Source organism: Hyperolius riggenbachi, chromosome 7 (assembly GCF_040937935.1).
Source record: "Hyperolius riggenbachi isolate aHypRig1 chromosome 7, aHypRig1.pri, whole genome shotgun sequence".
Taxonomy (NCBI): Eukaryota; Metazoa; Chordata; class Amphibia; order Anura; family Hyperoliidae; genus Hyperolius; species Hyperolius riggenbachi.
The window spans coordinates 156662750-156682250 of NC_090652.1; the positions used below are offsets into that span (position 1 = coordinate 156662750).

At 48.0% G+C, this 19501-nt stretch overlaps 1 protein-coding gene across 1 annotated transcript in view; it reads left to right on the top strand.

Moving 5' to 3' along the window:
• LOC137524666 (uromodulin-like) overlaps positions 1–19501 on the top strand; it is a 150850-nt gene that overhangs the window by 73308 nt on the left and 58041 nt on the right. Inside the window, exon 6 of the mRNA XM_068244794.1 lies at positions 8831–9008. Coding sequence (XP_068100895.1) covers positions 8831–9008 — 178 coding nt within the window. The remainder of the gene's footprint in view (positions 1–8830; positions 9009–19501) is intronic.

Consider the following 19501-nt stretch of genomic DNA (forward strand, 5'->3'; position numbering starts at 1 on the left):
GGATTGCCCGATTGGGCTCTTACTGGTCGTGGCAAAGTTCTTGCGGGTGTCAGCAGCACTGGCTGGGAGGAGGTGATGTCCAGGGAGGTCAGGCACCAGGGGGGACCGCCGTCATAGGAGAGGACGGATTCCTCGATTGATTTCGCCGGCTACTACCGGCTTCATCAGGAGGCGTGTCCAGACAGTCGTGACGCACTCCCTATGTAGCAACCGCCGCCCAATCCGGCCGCACTATACGGCCACTCATGCCCCCACCCCCGGGCCAGAGCGAGCGGGGGGGGGGGGCAGGCAGACACGACGGGCGGGCCAACCAATAGTGCGCCCGGCGCGTCCACCAAGCCCCCCCCCCCCCCGCACGCAGGCTCGGGGACAGGGGCGAGAGAGACCACGGAGGCCCGATCAGGCGGCGGGGACACATAGGGAATGCGCACGACCTATCTATAATGTAGGTAATTACAAAATACAATAATTCTACATAAGTACTGTCAAATGACAAATATTGTAGACATTTTATCAAAAATATCTCTAGAAAGAGCAGTAGCAAACATAGTACTATAACATAGAGCAAAATGCCCCAAAAACAGAATAGGCACTCTTAAAACACACAAAGTGCCAATCATATGGGGCAAACATGCCACACCTAAGGTAGGACTAGCATGTATAAATCTAGATTATATGATAAGGCTGCAAGAGTGCCCTGGTGGAACAGATGGACCCCCCCAAACCCACAGACAGTAAAACGAGAATGCAGCAGCACATCAGAGAACCACATAGATCAAAACTAAAGTGGCAAAAACGGAACATAGCTGATATTCTCATTTAAGCCAGGATATCTAGTTGCATCTAACTCAAATATCCATCTGGCTTCTTTTTGCAACAAGAGGCGATCCATGTTGCCTCCTCTAAGTGAGCCATGAATCCTATCCAGTCCAATGAACCGTAAAGATAAATATCTACCACCATGGGCTTCCTTGAAGTGTCTTGCCACAGGGGTGAGATTGGACACTCTCGAACTCTTAATACTAGTAATATGTTGTGACATCCTAGAACAGAATTAATTTTTAGTCTTTCCCACATAGAATGCCCCACAGGGGCAGACTAATAGATAGACCACGAGAACAGTGCCACAGTTAACATAGTGCGAGAGTGACCAATCCCTACCATCTGGCAGCAACACAGTTTTTCTGACTTGAATAAATCGACACATGGTGCAACCACCACAAGTATATGTACCCGTGATTTTACAATGTTTGGTATTAGACCGGGGATCCATGAAATGACTATTGACCAAAAGATCACGAAGAGAGGGTGCTCTTCAAAATGATAAAAGAGGGGCATCTGGAACAATGGTACTTAATTTGGCATCATTTGTCAGGATGTGCCAATGTTTCTGTAAAATTCGGGAAATCTCCCTATGTTGAGCAGAAAATTTGGTACAAAATCTCGGTCTCTGTTTCTCACTCCTAGCAGGATATTGTTTCCCAGCCAGAAACGAGGTCCTCGAACTTGCATCTGCCCTCTTGTATGCCTTGATCAAGGTCTTATCACTATACCCTCTTTCTCGAAATCTCCATCTCAGGCGAAATGCCTCCTCATGAAAAGTTTCATCATCTGAACAATTCCGGCGAACATGCAAATACTGACCAGTGGGAATACCCAGGGCCGGCCCGCTCATGAGGCGGGGTGAAACTTTTGCCTCAGGCGGCAAATTTCTAGGGGCGACATCCGACCGTCGGTGGGTGCTGGGAGCCGGCCGCCCAGCTGGAGGGGTAGCGGGCAGGACGGGGGTATTGGGCCTAGCGGCGGGGATCCCTCACCTGGGCCCCCCGTCCTCCACTCCCCTCCAGCCTTAAATACATCAGAAGCACAACTCGTAAGAGGCAGTGGGCGGGGAGGACTCACCTCTTCCTCGATCCAGCGTGCGCTCCACTGACGTCACTTCCTGCAACGCCGCCCACTGTATTGTAAATGGACGGCGCTGCAGGAAGGGACGTCAGTGGAGTGCACGCTGGATCGAGCAAGGAAGAGGTGAGTCCTCCCCGCCCAATGCCTCTTACGAGAGCTGCGCTTCTGATGTATTTAAGGCTGGAGGGGAGCGGAGGACGGGGGACACAGGTGAGGGAGGGGGGGGGTGGCGGCAGCAATAATCTTTTCAAAATTTGCCTCGGGCGGCAAAAAGTCTAGGGCCAGCCCTGGGAATACCCTTAATGGTATGTATGGGATGGAAACTTTCCGCCCTTAACAGGGAGTTTGTTGCCGTCTCCTTCCTATATAAACATGTTGATATATGGCCATCACCAGAGATCGAGATTGAGAGATCTAAAAAAGGAACATTTGTGGAGCTCACCTGCATAGTAAATTTAAGGTTACGGGTGTTGTTATTGATAATACCAACAAATCGAGTCAAAAGATCGAGATCACCTGTCCAAAAGATGAGGATGTCATCGATGTACCTGTGCCATTATTAACATAACGAGGGAAAGTGCTATTATTTGGTGATCAAACGCCTCTGGCATCCAGGCAGATTTATATTGGATCGAAAACCTATTCCTCAATTAGATTGCAATTGCTCATAAAAGAACCCCCCCCCACCAATCCATCATGTTTCAGCCTAGAGCAGTGTGCTCTCCAGCTCAGTCAGCAATCTGTTTTGATTGCTGACTGGCTGGAGAGCACACTGCTCTTGTTTTTTTTGTTTTTCATATATGATGTGATTGCAATGTAATTTCTCTACTGCACTTTGCACCCTAGCACTGAGCACTTTTCCCTGACAATGTCTCAATTTTAAGGGGTTGAAACATGATGGATTGGTGGGGGGGTTCTTTTATGATTAAGAGAACAATAGCAATCTAATCGAGGAATAGGTTTTCGATCCAATATAAATCTGCCTGGATGACAGAGGCATTGATCACCAAATAATAGCACCTTACCTCGTTATGTTAACCTCCTTAGCGGTAACCACGTGCTGCACACGGGGTAAGCCGCGCAGGAGGATTTCTCAGGCCCCGCTGGGCCGATCTGCATACATTTTTTTTATACACGTAGCTAGCACTTTGCTAGCTGCGTGTTACTTACGATCGCCGCGCCCCGCGCCGATTCACCGCTACCCGCCGCATCAGAGGGTGCCCCCCTGAGACCCGTGCGCTGTCTTGCCAATCAGTGCCCTCATGGAAATCCCGTTCCGAATGGGCATACGCGCCGGCGGCGATCGGTGCGTACGGGGGGACGCCACAGGGAGGGGGGAAGCATGTAGCTAGCGCTAGGCTAGCTATATGCTAAAAAAAAAAAAAAAAAAAAGTAAAAAAAAACCTCCCGTGGCCGCCAGGGAGGTTGATAATGGTCATTATGAATTTTTTTCATCAAAAACGAATTAAAAGTTACATTTTATACGTATATATACACTTCTCAAAAGGATCATTTTTTGTGTTTTTTGATATAAATCAGGATTTGTGAATGTATATTAACAACTTACCTGCTTATGATGTCATCGAGAAGGGTGGCAAGTGCCACCGGTCAAATGAGGATGGGGATTTGGGGATGTGTGGATAAGGAAGGTAGTGTGTGTGCCAGGAAGGTGGGCAAGAGAGGGGAGAGGAGCCTAGCTCAAGGTGACCCAAACGGTTTGTCCAAATGCCGCCACCTAGATTTTGCTGCCTAAATCTCATGATTCAGGTGGCTTCATGGTAGGTCCACCCCTGCTACTTCTCCTGCAAGGGCATTGCAACTGTGCAACATCATTGCACTTCTTCTTTTGCAAATCCAAGCCATCACCCTATGTTATGTTGTACATCCTTTCATCTACCTACTCCTCTTCAGTCTGATCCAGTGATTAGAGTTGGCCCGAACCTCCGATTTTCGGTTTGTGAAGTTTGGTTCGCGCAAACTTTCGCGAACCGCAATAGACTTCAATGGGGAGGTGAACTTTGAAAACTAGAAACACTTATGCTGGCCACAAAAGTGATGTTTCAAGGGGTCTAACACCTGGAGGGGGCATGGATGAGTGGGATAGACACCAAAAGTCCTGGGGAAAAATCTGGATTTGACGCAAAGCAGCGTTTTAGGGGCAGAAATCACATTGAATGCTAAATTGCAGGCCTAAAGTGCTTTAAAACATCTTGCATGTGTATACATCAAGTGGAGGAGGGTGGCTGTGAAGGTGCAAGGGAGAAAGCGGCTGAAGATGCAGCACCTGAAAGAGGAAGAGGAGAAGGAGGGTGGCTTTTCTTTTGTGTGCTGCTTTTGCTCAGGTGCTCTTCCATTTGCAGTTTGTGCCTTTACTCCATGTGCCTTCATAAGGCAGTTGTCCCTACGTGGGTGTTGGCCTTTCCACAGCTCAATTTTTGGAGGCAGAGAGAACAGGTGGCATTGCTCTGATCTACAGCAGACACATTAAAAAATGTCCAAACCGCTGACCCCCCTGGGGTGATGGCACTATGGTGGCTGAAGGGCATGTTGGCTGGCTGTCTATAGGTGGCGATACATGGCGCTGGACACTGCCACCAGCTGTTTCTGACGACGAGCTACCCCTGCTTCTTTCAGGAACTCGTCTCCTCCTACTCGTCTCTGACTCCCCCTCGGAACTGTCCCTCTGTTCATCTCCTCTATTTGGAACATACAATGCATCCGTATCATCGTCATCATAATAATCATCCTGACCAACAGCAAGTACTTCATCATCCTCCTCCTCACACGTTATGTCCATAGTGTCGCCTAACTCAGACATATGAGGTGGTGTAACTTGCTTAGCGCCTTCATCTGGTTGTAACAATAATGGCTATGTATCAGTGATTTCGCCACCAAATAACTCCTGCGAATTGTCAAATGCAGCAGATGTGGTGCTTGTAGTAGCGCTGGTGGCTGTGGAAGATGAGGTGTTCTGTTTTAAATAGTCAACCACGTCCTGACAATCTTGGGAATTGATGGGACGTGCCTTTTTCTGAGCATTGTACTTTGGTCCAGGGCCACATGGAATCCCATGAGCACGACCTCGCACAGACCTACCGGATGGCCTTCCTCTGGGTCTGCCTCTACCTCTCCCTCTACCTGTTTTGTCCATATTGGGGGGGATGAAGTGAAAGGTATGCACTTACTTGACTAATACAATGTGCAGTCATACAGGTGCAGTTAACAGGTATGCACGGAGTGGTATATCACACTGCGTGCACTCACGTAGGTAGGGGGTGCACTGAACACAACAGGTAGGTATATGCAGTGATGGGTATTACAAATGTGCACCTGTCACGTACCGTGAACAGGTACAGTGACTGGTGGTATTGAATATCACACTGCGTGTGCTCACGTAGGTAGGTGGGTGCACTGAAGTGAACAACAGGTAGTAGGTATATGCAGTGATGAGTATTACAATGTGCACCTGTCACACACAGACAGGTACCGGACAGGCACAGTGACACTAAGTGCGCTCACGTAGGTAGGTGACTACACTGTGAACAACAGGTAGGTATATGCAGTGATGGGTATTACAATGTGCACCTGGCACTGTCACAGTAGTAATTATACCACCAAGGGGCCAAAGGCCAGCTGTGACTGACTGACAGGGCTGTATATAATGCAAGTGGGACACAAAAAAAAATGGATCACAAGAACAAGATTAGCTCTCAAAAGAGCTGTTGAGGAGCAAGCAAGCTAAGAAGCCTACAAGCCTACAAGAGCTTAACTAAGCTTTTCCTATAAGTCTCTGCACAACAGCTATCCCTTCTCTAATTATTGCAGGCACACAAGTTAGTCCAATGTCTGACGCTGCCTGCCTTTTAGAAGGGGGGAGGGGAGGGCCTCCAGGAGGGAGTGTAGCCTGATTGGCTACAATGTGCCTGCTGACTGTGATGTAGAGGGTCAAAGTTGACCCTCATGATGCACTATGGGGGCAAACCAAACTTCCAGAAAAGTTTGCGGTTCTCCGCGATCGCGAACCATGGAAGTTCGCCGGGAACCATTCGCCGGTGAACCGTTCGGGCCATCTCTACCAGTGATACTGTAAATGGTGGGAAGTGTTGCTAAGTGACACCACAATCCAGCAAGGGAAGCTTTATTCCTGTGGTTCACATGCCTGGATTCACACTTGGTGAGGAAACCTCGTGCATCCTCTTTTTGCTCCTTCTGGCTGAATGATGCACCTTTCCTTATTTTTTCCATCCAACAAGTACTCATTTTTATATGGTTGTAATATAGTATCCAATGTTCCTAAGTGTTTCTTTCTTGACTGCTTACCTTTTTCACGTAGAGCCTTTTTCTTGGAGCTATGAATCAGCCATGCAAAAATAAATCTAATTGTAATAGATTGCGGAAAAGCCGCCGCGCAGACTGACGGCGAGGTGGCTGGTTCCGCGTCTAGCTCGGCGGTTTGCACGCAGCAGCGTGCGTCTGATGTGGCTGGGCCTGTTAGTGCACACAGATTGAGGAATATGCGCGCGCGCGCTGAGAGGCAGAACCTTTATGACAAACGAGGAGGGATCAGCTGACCAGATTGGTCAGCTGATCTCAGAGCTAGTGGCTATTGGTTGATCAGCGATGGGTGGCGCCAGGCTGTGCCGCTCTATATATAGTTATTGCTAGTCAGTCTCAGGTTGTCTGTCGTTGCGAACACTTATGTGAAAGCACTCAGACCATAGTCAGATCATCCCACAGTGTGTTAGAACCAGGACGACCTGGGAATTCACACTGAGCCAGATTACTTCTGTATTACTATTGTGTTATACTTCAGACTAGTTCCAGGATGTTGAGACCACGGACCTCACACCCAAGACCAAGGATACTGTGTTATCATTGTGTTATACTTCAGACTAGTTCCAGGGTGTTGAGACCACGGACCTCACACCCAAGACTAGGGATACTGTGTTACCATCGTATTATACTTCAGACTAGTTCCAGGGTGTTGAGACCACGGACCTCACACCCAAGACTAGGCATTGTTTGATATCTGTTATGACCTATTGCATTCCTGACTATCCCTCTGCTTTCTGATTCGGTACCTACGCATATCTGATTACCTGTTGGCAACCCTGCCTGCCCCTGGTTACCGAATCAGCCTTCTGTCTCTGTACCTTATCTGCCCGTGTGTTGCCGACCTGGCCTGCTCGACCTTGAGAGCTATCCCTCTCCATTGAGAGATTAGTCTCCAGACCTGCTTGTGACGCCCACCATCCAGGTGTCACTCAGCCACAGGGCCTTCCTGCTATTCAGCCTTGGGCTCCACCCCTTTGGACCTCTCAGGCTGCTGAAAGGTCTTTGCACTTCCCAGAGGGAGGTATTTCCCATACTGCCAAGGACCACCTGCTCCTCTGGTGGTCCCACTCAAAGTCATTACTGTTGCACCAAACACTCACACTATATAGGTGTCCAGAGGTCAGTTATACTTGTATTATTGGTGATTCTGCAGATCATCAATAATCAGGTATATATCTGTATTCTTGGTGATACTGCAGATCACCAATAATCAGATTCTCTCTGTGTGCTTACACCGATCGTTACACTAATGTTAATAGTTCATGGTTTTCGTAATAAAGGTCTCTGTATGGTTATGAAACACAAGGAAGACTCATTTTACAAAAAGTGACTACATGGCGTCATTGTTATGCATTTATATTGGGATATCACCTTCAGCAGTGCATTACAGAGTATATCATCATATATCAATAACTGACTCAGACGAGTTCAAAATTTACCTTCTATTTTAGGAAGACAAATCACGCTAAGTATTCCTTTTTAGTAGGAGGGCTTTACAGTCTCTTTTAGTCCCCTATTCTCTCCTAGTGGTTTTGGGTCACCCTGAGTTGCTCATGCTCATGTACTCTGTTGTATTGGTCTAAGCCCTATTAATGCACTGAGGATGACCAAAAGTCCGAAACAGACTGTCTGCATGTGGGGTTGGTGTAGCTGTGTAAAATGTAAAGCTATAGGCTTGCTAGACACCTGCGGTTCTGGATGTAAGCCTGGCTTCAGGGGCATAAAGAGATAATTTGCATATTCAGTTGTGGTGCATTGTGGGTGACCACAGATGTTCACTCAAAGCTGAATTATTGCAAATGCCTTCTGTTTCAAGAAGACAAATCACACTAAGCATTGCTTTTTAGAAGGAGGGCTTTTCGGTCTCTTTTAGTCCCCTCTACTTTCCTAGTGGTTTTGGGTCACCCCAAGCTGCTTAGGCAAGCACTCCATAGCTTGTCTAAGCTCCATAACTTGCTTAGGCAAGCAATAGTGCTCCAAGCACTATCAATCCCTGCCATGCACTGAGGATGACCAAAAGTCTGAAACAGCCTGGCTTCAGGGGTATTAAGAGATAATTTGCATATTCAGTAGTGGTGCATTGTGGGTGACCACAGATTTTCACTTAAAGCTGAATTTTTGCAAATACCTTCTGTTTTTAGAAGGCAAATTACACTGATCGTTGCTTTTTAGTAGGAGAGTTTTTCGGTCTCTTTTACTCCCCTATACTTTCCTAGTGGTCAAAAGTTCACAATGTAATCTCTACAATGGCCATTGTGTATTATCTTTCCCATAGTTCAAGGCCAGTTATGGGTGGAACCACTTAGTTTATCTGTTTGTTTTCGGAATGTGGGATGGAACCAGCACAAACACATGTAAATCATACAAACTCCTGCAGATGGTGTCCTGATTGGGATTTAAACCTGGGACTCTAGTGCTGCAAGGTGCTATCCACTATAATTGTAAGTTTATTTAATCTTTAAATCATTCCTCACAGAAAATGTTGAAATGTAAACATACTACTGCCATGTATTGATATTTATTTCAATATTTTGCATGTAGACTTAATGATTTCAGTGACTTACCAAGTTTTCCTTTTGTTCTCTTTTAGATAGTAGACTTTTTATATTACTTCCTTCAGATTCCTTCTAACAGCACAACACGACTGCTTTCTCTTAGTGGAGACTATTCCTATTATGCCACCAACTACTTTGTATCAACAGATTTTACTGCTCTGATAATATCTGCTGCTTGTTCAAACTGCTCAGTCACACTTTACAAACCTTCAGGTAAGTATTTCACAGTATACAGATGTAAGTTTGGTGATGACTATACGATTGTTATGAGGTGACTGCTATAAAAACAATGCAATCTTAGAACAGGTGTAATCAATTACTTCAAACTAGTATTTATAAATGTGTCATCAATGTAACAGCATGTTTCCATTTAAAAATGAAAACCCTAGTTCAGTGTACTGTATGTTATAATTGACAATATAAACATTTTTGACTGGGTGGTTTACAATGCTGCTCCTGTCCTGATCACAGATATTATTATTACTTAGTATTTATATAGTGCTGACATATACCGCAGTGCTGTACAGAGTATATTGTCTTGTCACTTAAAGTGTGATCTCCAGTAGCAGCCCTGTTATCTTTGGCCAGTCGGGGCCAGTCAGTGCTGGCACAGTCTGCCCATGTGTGCCCCCGTAGCTGGGAGAGTTCTGTGCCTGTGCAGTAGTACTGTACTGCGCAAACACAGAACACTCCCGGTGACGGGAGTGTGGCAGGGCGGGCGCGTGCTGCCACGTATGCACAGTACGCCTGACTGGCAGAAGATAACAGGGCTGCTATCAGAGGTTCCAGGAGGCTTAGGACGGCTGCTAGGGAGCGATGTGCATGGAGAGGGCTGGAGGAAGTCCCAGGTATGTATAAAAAATTTCCCTCCTTTCGTATCATGTTTACTTCAACTGTCCCTCAAAGGGGCTCACAATTGAATCTCTACCATAGTCATATGTCTATGTATTTATCATGTAGTGTATGTATCGCAATCTTGAATGTGGGAGGAAGCTAGATGGCTCAGAGGAAGCCCACACAGACACGGTGGCCTACGTTAATGTAAAGTAATGAAAAGTAATGTTATTTACCACTCGCCCAAAATTCCACTCTGGCTCCCAAAGACCGATATTTTCTATTGGGACCTATGACGGCGCCCAATTAGTCCACTTGCCGCATGCACCCTTTTTTCCTGTGACCGACATGGGGAAAACATAGAAACTCTGTGCAGATAGTGCCCTAGCTGAGATTTGAATCAGAGACCCAATGCTGCAAGGCAAGAGGCTAGCCACTATGCCACTGTGCTGCTTGGACTGAACAGCAGGCAGCATTGTGGCCAAACCCCTTTCCCATCCCATAATCACCTACATGAGGTAATCAAGGAAAAGGAGAGATGAAACATGTTGGAGCACTCAGCCATTCCTCCACCGTCCCCCTCCGTAATTTGGCTGACTGACTGCACATCCTCCCATGGCCAGGGATGTTCTGTGCATCACATTAGTAATTTTTGCTTACTGTGCAAGCGCAGAGCGCTCCGGGCCACAGGAGTGCATTGGAGGAGATGTGCTTCACGGGGCACGCATCCAGCTTTGGAGGAGGAAACAGGAGGAATGGCAAAGTGCGGGATGATGGCAAGGAAACATGAAGACTTCAGGCGGCTGGAAAAAGCCCCAGATAAGTAAATGAATGGGCAGGTTTTTTTGTTTTTTTTAAATTTAGGTTTCTTCTAAAGTTATAAACATTTTACAAAAAAGCAGAATGCTAGTCTGATTTTTCTTTACAGCTAGCCACAATAAATTAATAGCTCATATAATTAATCACTGTGCATAACAAATTGGCAATGGCAGCCAAACCAACACTAAGATCAGTGTTTTGGAGCTGATACTATGGGTTCAAAACCCACTAAAAGCCTTTTCGAAGCGCTAGTGATTTGAAAAGCTCTTGCTAATGCAATGCTATGGGGGATTTTTATAACATCACATCACTCAAGTGGGATCACACCAATAGCATTACATTAGCTAGAGCTTTTCAAATCACACTTCCAGGCCTTTTTAGGCCCTGTTCACATTACAAATCGCCAACGCTATCGCAATCGCTGAGTGATTTATACTGTGATTTTTGAAGAACTTTTCTCTGCGATTTATGGAGCGATGGATTTTTTCACTTCCTGACGTCAGTCAGAAAGTGAACTCTTTGACCCGGAAATTAATCAATACAATGTATGTATTCATCAACGCGTTTGGGAAATCGTTATACAAATCGCTTTTTCAAGCGCTTTGTGATTTTCCTATACCTTCCATTGAGCCAAAACGCTCAGAAAATGGTACATGTAGCGCATTTGTGATTTTACTAAAATTGAAACGCTCACATGTGAACATTGTCATAAGAAATCATTACAGAAGCATTTTTAGAGCGATTTGCAAAATCGGCAGTGCTTTAAAAAAAAACAGAAAATACTGATAGTGTGTACAAGCCCTTAAGCAGCGTTTGGAAGTACATCACTGATAATTCCCTGGCTTTTGTGATGAACAGTAGAAACTTGGAAAAAGTACTTTTACATTAAAAAGTATCTGAATTTTGCATAAGCAACAAGGTAAAGAAACCCTGCACTCTGCATATGGTGTGTGCTGGGGCACAAAAGTACAATCAGGAAAAGAGTAACAACTATATGGCCCACTTGAAAGCACTACACACTGAATACAATAAAGTATAATAATATTTATGAATGTAATAATCCCTATAAAGTACAATTAAAAACAATTTAAATAATCCGCTCCAGTAAGAATTAATGGCCACAATATAATATATAGTTACATATAATCATGAGCACAGAAATACCTATATGAATGTATAGAAAGCAATTCACCCTAGGTGCTCAAGTTCTGAACTCCCTATGGGTGTAGGACCCGGGTTCCATAGGACTGACCATTAGAGAAAAGTAACAGTGACCAGCAGTGCAAAATATCAAGAAAAACATATACGTAGATATAGCCATATAACATATAATGTGCAAATGACAGAGTGCTAAATGCTGTGAAGTAGAATCTGAATTTTGGTGAAAGTACAAAAGACTTTTACCACGGGGAAGAATGGAGGTTGAGCAGTGTGCAAGTCGAGCAGTTCAGCCATTCATATGAATTTTTGCATAGAATTTTTACATTCTTGACCCTTGAGCATGGTGAATAGACATTATCACTATTTGTGCAAAAAGTGGGGTGTGGTATTTTTGGTGGCGCATGGGCAGCAGCACCTTGTAATGTGTTCCCTGGCAGTGGAGACACAGACAGCAGGAGGAAATACAACAGCAGGCAGCGTGAGGAGGTTGAGTGTGTGGCAGATTGGCAGGCAGCAGGCAGGAGGGCAGGCAGCGAGACATAATAGGCCCTGGGCCCTAGCGGTGGTTCTAGGGCCGTAAATAAACAGCATGAGGTTCCAGACAGTGGTCGTGAAGCCCACATTGTGTCCAATGCACAATTGGGACAGCACAGTTTTCAACTCGGACTCTCTAAAATAATTTACTTTTTTTTTTCTTCAAAATAATTAAGGCCAGGCAGCTATTTTTGAGCGTAAATAGCTGGTGGCGCATGGGCAGCAGCACCTTGTAATGTGTTCCCTGGCAGTGGAGACACAGACAGCAGGAAGAAATACAGCAGCAGCAGGTGTAATGTGTGTGCGCCACTTCATGTCCCCCTCTCGCCGACAACAGGGGCCAGGAATTCGCCTTCCACCCAAGCCTGGTTCATTTTGAGAAACGTCAGTCTGTCCACAGACTTGTGAGACAGACGAGATCGCTTCTCAGTGACGACTCCACCGGCTGCACTGAAGCAACGCTCTGACAGTACGCTGAAAGGGGGGCAGGAGAGCACTTCCAGGGCGTACTGCGCAAGCTCGCTCCAGATCGGCAGGTGCTTGACCTAATACTCCATGGGATCAACAGGGGCAACGCTGTCAAGCCCGCTGAAGGACCCCATGTAATCAGCCACCATGCGGGTCAAGCGCTGTCTGTGACTGGAGAAGGATGCTGCTGCAGGCACCTCCTCTCTAGTCCTTGGCAGCTCTAAACTCATGTAGAGCTCGTTGGTCAGAGACAGCAGGTCTGTGGTGCGCGTGTGCTTGCTGCTGGTGGATGCAGGCACCTGCTGCTGCCTCTGTGCTGGCTGGACAGTGGGGGTGGACGGCTGAGGGAAGGCTTCCTCCAAGCGCTCAACAAGGGACAGCTGCAAATCCCTCATTTGTTGCGCACGGTCTCCTCTTGCAGGCAGGAACTGGCTGAACTTCCCCTTCAGACGTGGGTCCAGCATCATGCAGATCCAGATGTCCTCCCTCTGCTTCATCTGGATAACCTTTGGGTCCTTGTGCAGGCACCTCAGCATGTGCGCTGCCATTGGGAAGAGTCTGGCCACGTCTGCTGGCACATCATCGGCAGCCCCAGAGCCGACAGTGCTGTCCTCCTCTTCCTCTTCCTCCTCCACCTCATCCTCTCTCCACCCCCGCACCAGTCCAGCTGCGCTCTGCTGCTCCCCCTCATCAGCAGCAAGGTCAGGGACCTCCACCAACTCCAAGCCCTCCTCCTCAGAGGTGGCCTGTGAAGCTGCCTGCAACTCCTGCTGGTCCAAGGCTGCCGCTCCCTCTTCCAGCAGTGCATACAGGGCCCTGTCCAGCACACACACCAAGGGGACCCACTCGCACACCATTGCATGGTCCCTGCTTACCATGTTGGTGGCCTGCAGGAAGGGTGCCAGCACTGAGCACACCTGCTGCATGTGCCCCCAGTCCTCCGTGGAGATGATGGACGGGAGGTTGGTGGCGGCACGCCCAGTTGCAGTGATGGAGGCAACTGTTGCTCGTGCAACGTACTGGCTGACAGCCTGCCTCTGTTCAACCAGACACTCCAACATCGCCAGGGTGGAGTTCCAGCAAGTTGGTACATCGATCATGAGCCGGTGCTGTGGCAGGTGCAGCTCCTTCTGCACCTCTTCCAGGCTTGCTACGGCTGCAGCCGAGTGCCGGAAATGACGCACAACCTTCCTTGCCGCCTCAAGGAGTCGGTCCATCCCCTGGTAGGTCTGCAGGAACTTTTGGACTTCCAGGTTCAGGACGTGCGCCAGGCAGGGGATGTGGGTCAGGTCTCCCCTGCTGATTGCAGCAACCAGGTTTGCCCCATTGTCTGACACCACCTCTCCGACTCTGAGGTCTCTAGGGGTCAGCCAATTCCTCTCCTGCTCTCAGAGTTTGGCCAGGACATGGTTCGCCGTCAGTTTGGTCTTCCCCAGGCTGACCAATTCCAGCAGCGCTTGGCAGTGGCGGGGCTTCACGCTGCTGCTGAGGCGGGGGGTTTGGGCTGGTGTGCCGGAGGATGGAAGCGGATCAGAGGAACCTGCTGCAATTCCGCTGACCCTGCATGGTGGCACCACCCACTGCGTTGTTGCTGCTGCTGCTCTGACAGTGCCCGATGCTGCTCCCCCCTCCTCACCCCCGTCCACCAAGCTGATCCAATGCGCGGTGAAGGACAGATAGCGGCCTGTCCCAAGCCGGCTCCTCCACGAGTCCATGGTAACGTGGACCCGTTGACCCACCGCGTGATCCAGCCCTCTCCCGACATTGGCCATCACAGAGTGGTGAAGTGCAGGGATGGCCGTGCGTGCGAAAAAATGTCGGCTGGGGATTGGCCAATAGGGGGCTGCACACATCAGGAGCGCATGCATGTTGCTCCCCTCCTGCACAAGGGAATAAGGCAGGAGTTGGGAGCACATGGCCCATGCCAGCAAGCCGTTCAGCTGACGCACGCGACGGCTGCTGGGAGGCAGAACCCTGACCACCCCCTGGAAGGTGTCGCTGAGCAGGGTCTGGCGACGCCTTTTGCTGGCACGGGAATCACTGGAGGGAGCAGAGGAGGCCACTGAGGACTGGCTGCCAGAACAGGCCTCAGTGTCGGCGGCAGGAGTTGCAGAGGGAGGAGGAGCAGTGCATTTCTGACGCACTCCTGCTGGTGCTGCTGGAGGAGGTGGAGGAGGGCGGGTGGCTGCTGCCGACGGCTTCGCAGTGGTGTCGGTTCTGCCACTGCCAGCTTCTTTCAACTTCATGAACTCCTCATGCTCATGGAAGTGTTTCCCTGCCAGATGGTTCACCAGAGAGGTGGTGCCGTACGCAGAGGGCTCCTTCCCTCTGCTGAGCTGCTGGCGGCACTGGTTGCAGGTGGCATACTTGCACTCCACATATGGCAGGGTGAAAAAACTCCAAATTGGGGAGGTGAAGTTGCCCCTTCGGCTGGAAGGTGCTGCTGCCGCTGGTCTCCCTGTGGTGGTTGGAGGGGTTCTTGGCGCGGCTGGTGGCACTGGCAGAACTCTCCGCCTCCGGATCAGCACCCTGTGTGGCCTGCATACCACGCCCACTTCTGATCCTGCCTATGCCTGCGATGCTAATCCTTCTAGCAAGGCCCGCAGACGCATCCTCCTCCTCCTCCTCAGAGCTGATGACATCCCCAGGATCTGCCACCCAGTCTCTGTCCTTCACCCTGTCATCATCATCCTCCCCCTCCGCAAACATGTCCTGCTGGGATGACCCCACAAACTCCCCTTCTGCATGCACCACTGTCTGCCTGTCCAAAGCATCATCCCCCAAAGTGCCCATCAGCATTTCTTCCTCCTCCATTGCCAATTCTGACGCAACAGCACTCCATAGCCCCGCTGTGCTTGGGGATAAGAAGGTGCTGAGTGACAGGGTGCTGGTGTTGCCCGCTGGGGCTAGAGAACTGCACTCCTCCTCCTCCTCCTCCCCCGGCAGTGCTGGGCGGCTGCGGCTGCTATTGCGAACAGGAGTGGTGGCGGGGGTGGAGGACTCGGTTTCAGAGCTAATGGTGGCCTGCTCATCCACCATCAGTTCCACCACAGAGTCTGCGTCCTTCTCCTCAATAGGACGGCTACGACCTGGCGGTGGGAGGAACATCTGCGCCACACGCTGCTGCTGCTGCTGTGTCTCTGCAGCGTGACTCCCAGCTTTTGGGCGGCCAAGGCGTCCACGGCCAGTGGCTAATGGCGGAATAGCCACTGGTGCAGACGCAGAACTGCGCATGGTGGTGGTGGTGGCGCGGTTGCCACGCCCACGACCCCCTCTCTTGCCGATGCCCTTGCTGCACCTGCCCAAACCGCGGCTGCCAGTGCCAGACATCGTATATTTTTAATATTATACACATGAAAAAAAAAGGTATGTATAGGCGGGTGGGACAAGTGGGGTACTTTAATGGGGTGGGACTGGTGGTGGTGGTGGGTGTGTGAGGTGATGGACAGGTGTACTCTACAGCAGAGATCGGTGTAGCGCTAACGAGAGAGTGCGCAGTGCGCACACAAAGACCCTAGCTGACGCTGACTGACGGTGTCCCTATACACAGACTACAGTACAGTACAATTCAGCGAATACACAATACAAGTAATATAAACAATAGGATGGGTGTAGCACTAACGAGGGGGTGCGGACAGCGCAGACGTGCACTGCGCACACAAAGACCCTAGGTAACGCGGTGACGGACGGTCCCTATACACAGACTAGAGTACACTACAGTACTAACTAAACAATAGAAGAATCTAGCTAAACAATAGAACAGGTGTGACTAGATTACAGAGAGCAGATACAGGACAGGTATAGCAGTAAAGCTGGGCCTTGCTAACTACAAAATAGTACAATAATCTATCTAACACAAAAGTAGTACAGTAGAATAGGACAGGTGAGAGCACAGGTAAGGTAACTAGTAGAGAGTAGAGACTAGAGCACAGAGCAGGGCAGGCTGCCTTGCCTAGGCACAGGGCCTAGCTGCTGGCTGCAGCTGCAGCAGCACCAGTGACAGTCTCCCTCCCTAGTCCCTAATCACACAAACTAAACTGCCTAAAATACAATCTATCTACAATACAAAGCAATACAGGTGAATATCACGTGTTGGAGTGTGAAAACGCTTGGTGTATTGAACAATAAATGCACTTGCACAGACAAAAAGCACTGGAGCAGTCTCTCAGTACAGTCAGTCAGTAAGTCACAAGCAGGACGAGTGAGGCAACATGGCGCCCGCTATTTATAGAAGGGGCTTGGCCAGGCTCCCCCTCTGTGATTGGCTGCAGTCAGAGGGCTTGGAGCCCTCTGATTCGCTTGTGAGGACTCGAGGTGACATCTGACGTGACGCTATCCGAGCTGATGACGCTATCGAGCTCGGATAGCTAGGATATCTCCGGATAGCTGATTGCTATGCGAGTGCGCTCGGATAGCACAGCCCGGATAGCTAATACTATTCAAGCTCGGTATTCGAGCTCGAATAGTGAAAAAAGAGCTAGGATATCCGAGTATCTCGGATATCCTAGCTCGGATGAGCATCACTAGTAACGCAACACACACCTGCAATGCAAGTGTAAAAGGGGCCTTAGAAGTCGAAATTCTGTGAATTCTGAATGCCGGCGTTAATCTTGAAATTGCGGTATTCTGATGTGAAAGTTGGAATTGGAAATTCCATGCGCTCCTCCCAAGAATATGTGAAAAACATTTTCTGTTACTCAAAACATGTTCATATGAAATCCTTTTCAATGTTACATACAGTGCTGCCCATAATTATTCATACACCTGCCAAATTTTGACTTAAAGTTACTTTAATTCAACCAGCAAGTAATTTTTTGATGGGAAATGACATAAGTGTCTCCCAAAAGGTAATAAGACGATGTACAAGAGGCATTATTGTGGTAAAATAACATTTCTCAGCTTTTATTTACATTTGAGCAAAAAGTGTCCAGTCCAAAATTATTCATACCCTTCACAAACTGTCACAGCTGTGAGAGGTAGAGGTGTGAAAGACGCTGGCACTGCAGTCAGTGGACTCCTGTATAGGTGGGAGGGAAAGGAGATGGCTCAATCCACACAGTCAGGTATGGATGGGTGAATCTCCAGCGTGCTCAGGCAGCAGTGTGTCTGCATCGGTAGGAAAGAGGAAAAGCGCCGGCACTGCTGTCAATCACAATTTATTGTTCCACAGTAGGCGACATGTAACTGCATGCATACATGAAAACAACAGGCTCTCCTTCCCTCTGCACCCACCACCACGCCACAACCATCCACCTCAGGGTATGTGTCTCCACCATGTTGTTTTCATGTATGCATGCAGTTACATGTCGCCTACTGTGGAACAATAAATTGTGATTGACAGCAGTGCCGACAATCTGTCACAGTCTGCGGGAAAATCCAAAGTTCTATACCATTCCAAATAGTCCAAGCTGTTCTAAAGCATACTAATTACCCTGATTAATTGGGAACAGCAGTTTTAACCACTTCACCCCAAAGGGGTTTTTACTCTAACGGACAAGAACAATTTTTACCTTTCAGTACTCATCCCTTTCATTTGCCAATAGCTTAATCACTACTAATCACAATGAAATGATCTATATCTTGTTTTTTTTCACCACCAATAAGGCTTTTTGGGGTTGATATTTGTTTTCAGTAATTACTTTTTTTCCTATGCATTTTAAAGGGAAAAACAAGGAAAAAATGAAAAAATAAACTATTTCTCCAATTTCATCCCCCATAGTTTTAATATAAACACTGCTACTGTACATAAAACCCACATATTTTATCTGCCTATTTGTCCTGGTTATCACAAGATTTTAATTATGTCCCCAGTACAAAGTATGGTGACAATATATTATTTGGAAATGAAGGTGAATTTTTTCTATGGTTTATTTTTTTTTCACTAATCTAACGTGCACATGCGGGAGCGTGCACGTGCGGAAGTGAGCACGAGCGCACGGGAGCACCTGAACGCACACAGCATCAGCAGTGCTGTTTGACTTATAAAAACGTCCTGGAGCCGTTAAGAGGCTCTAGCTGGACGTTTCTATAAGTCTGCTTGGTTAATCAACGCAACAGGTGAAAAAAAAGCAGCTCTCTGCAGTTGGTTTGTGTGCAGTCATGGCTAAGACAAAGGAGCTCAGTGAGGACCTGCGGCAGTACATTATGGCTGCTCACAAGCCAGGAAAGGGCAACAAGGGCACTTCTAAATGTTTTCAAGTTCCAGAGGCTACAATGCAAAGTAGTATTAAAAAATACAAGATGTTTCGCACTGTGGAAAACCTCAGAGGACGTGGTTGAGGTGAAAAAAAATCCAAGGATCACCACCGAGGCCATCCTGGTGAATTTGGGCTCTGATAGTGGCAATGTCTCAAGGCACACAATCCAACGGACACTGCACACTGCTTTCTTCCACGTATGCAGACCAAGGAGGACACCACTTCTCCTGATAAGGCACCCAAAAGCTCGCTTGGCCTTTGCAAATGCTTATCTGGACAAAGAAGAAGACTTCTGGTCTTCTGTATTATGGTCAGATGAAACAAAATGGAATTGTCTGGTCACAATGATGTTTCCTTCAACCCAAGGAACACCATCTTCACTGTCAAACATGTTGTTGGGAACCCAATGCTTTGGGGGTTATTTCAGCCAATGGACCAGGGAACCTAATCACAGTAAATGGCACCATGAAAAAAGAGCAATACATGAGGGTTCTCAAGGACAACATCAGGCAGTCTGCAGAGAAACTTGGCCTTGGGCACCAGTGGATATTTCAGCATGACAATGACCCAAAACACACAGCAAAAGTGAAATGGTTAGCAGACAACAACATTAATGTTTTGGAGTGACCCAGCTAGAGTTCTAACTTGAATCTGTGGAGGGAGATAAAGATCAGGGTGAGGGCAAGAAGACCC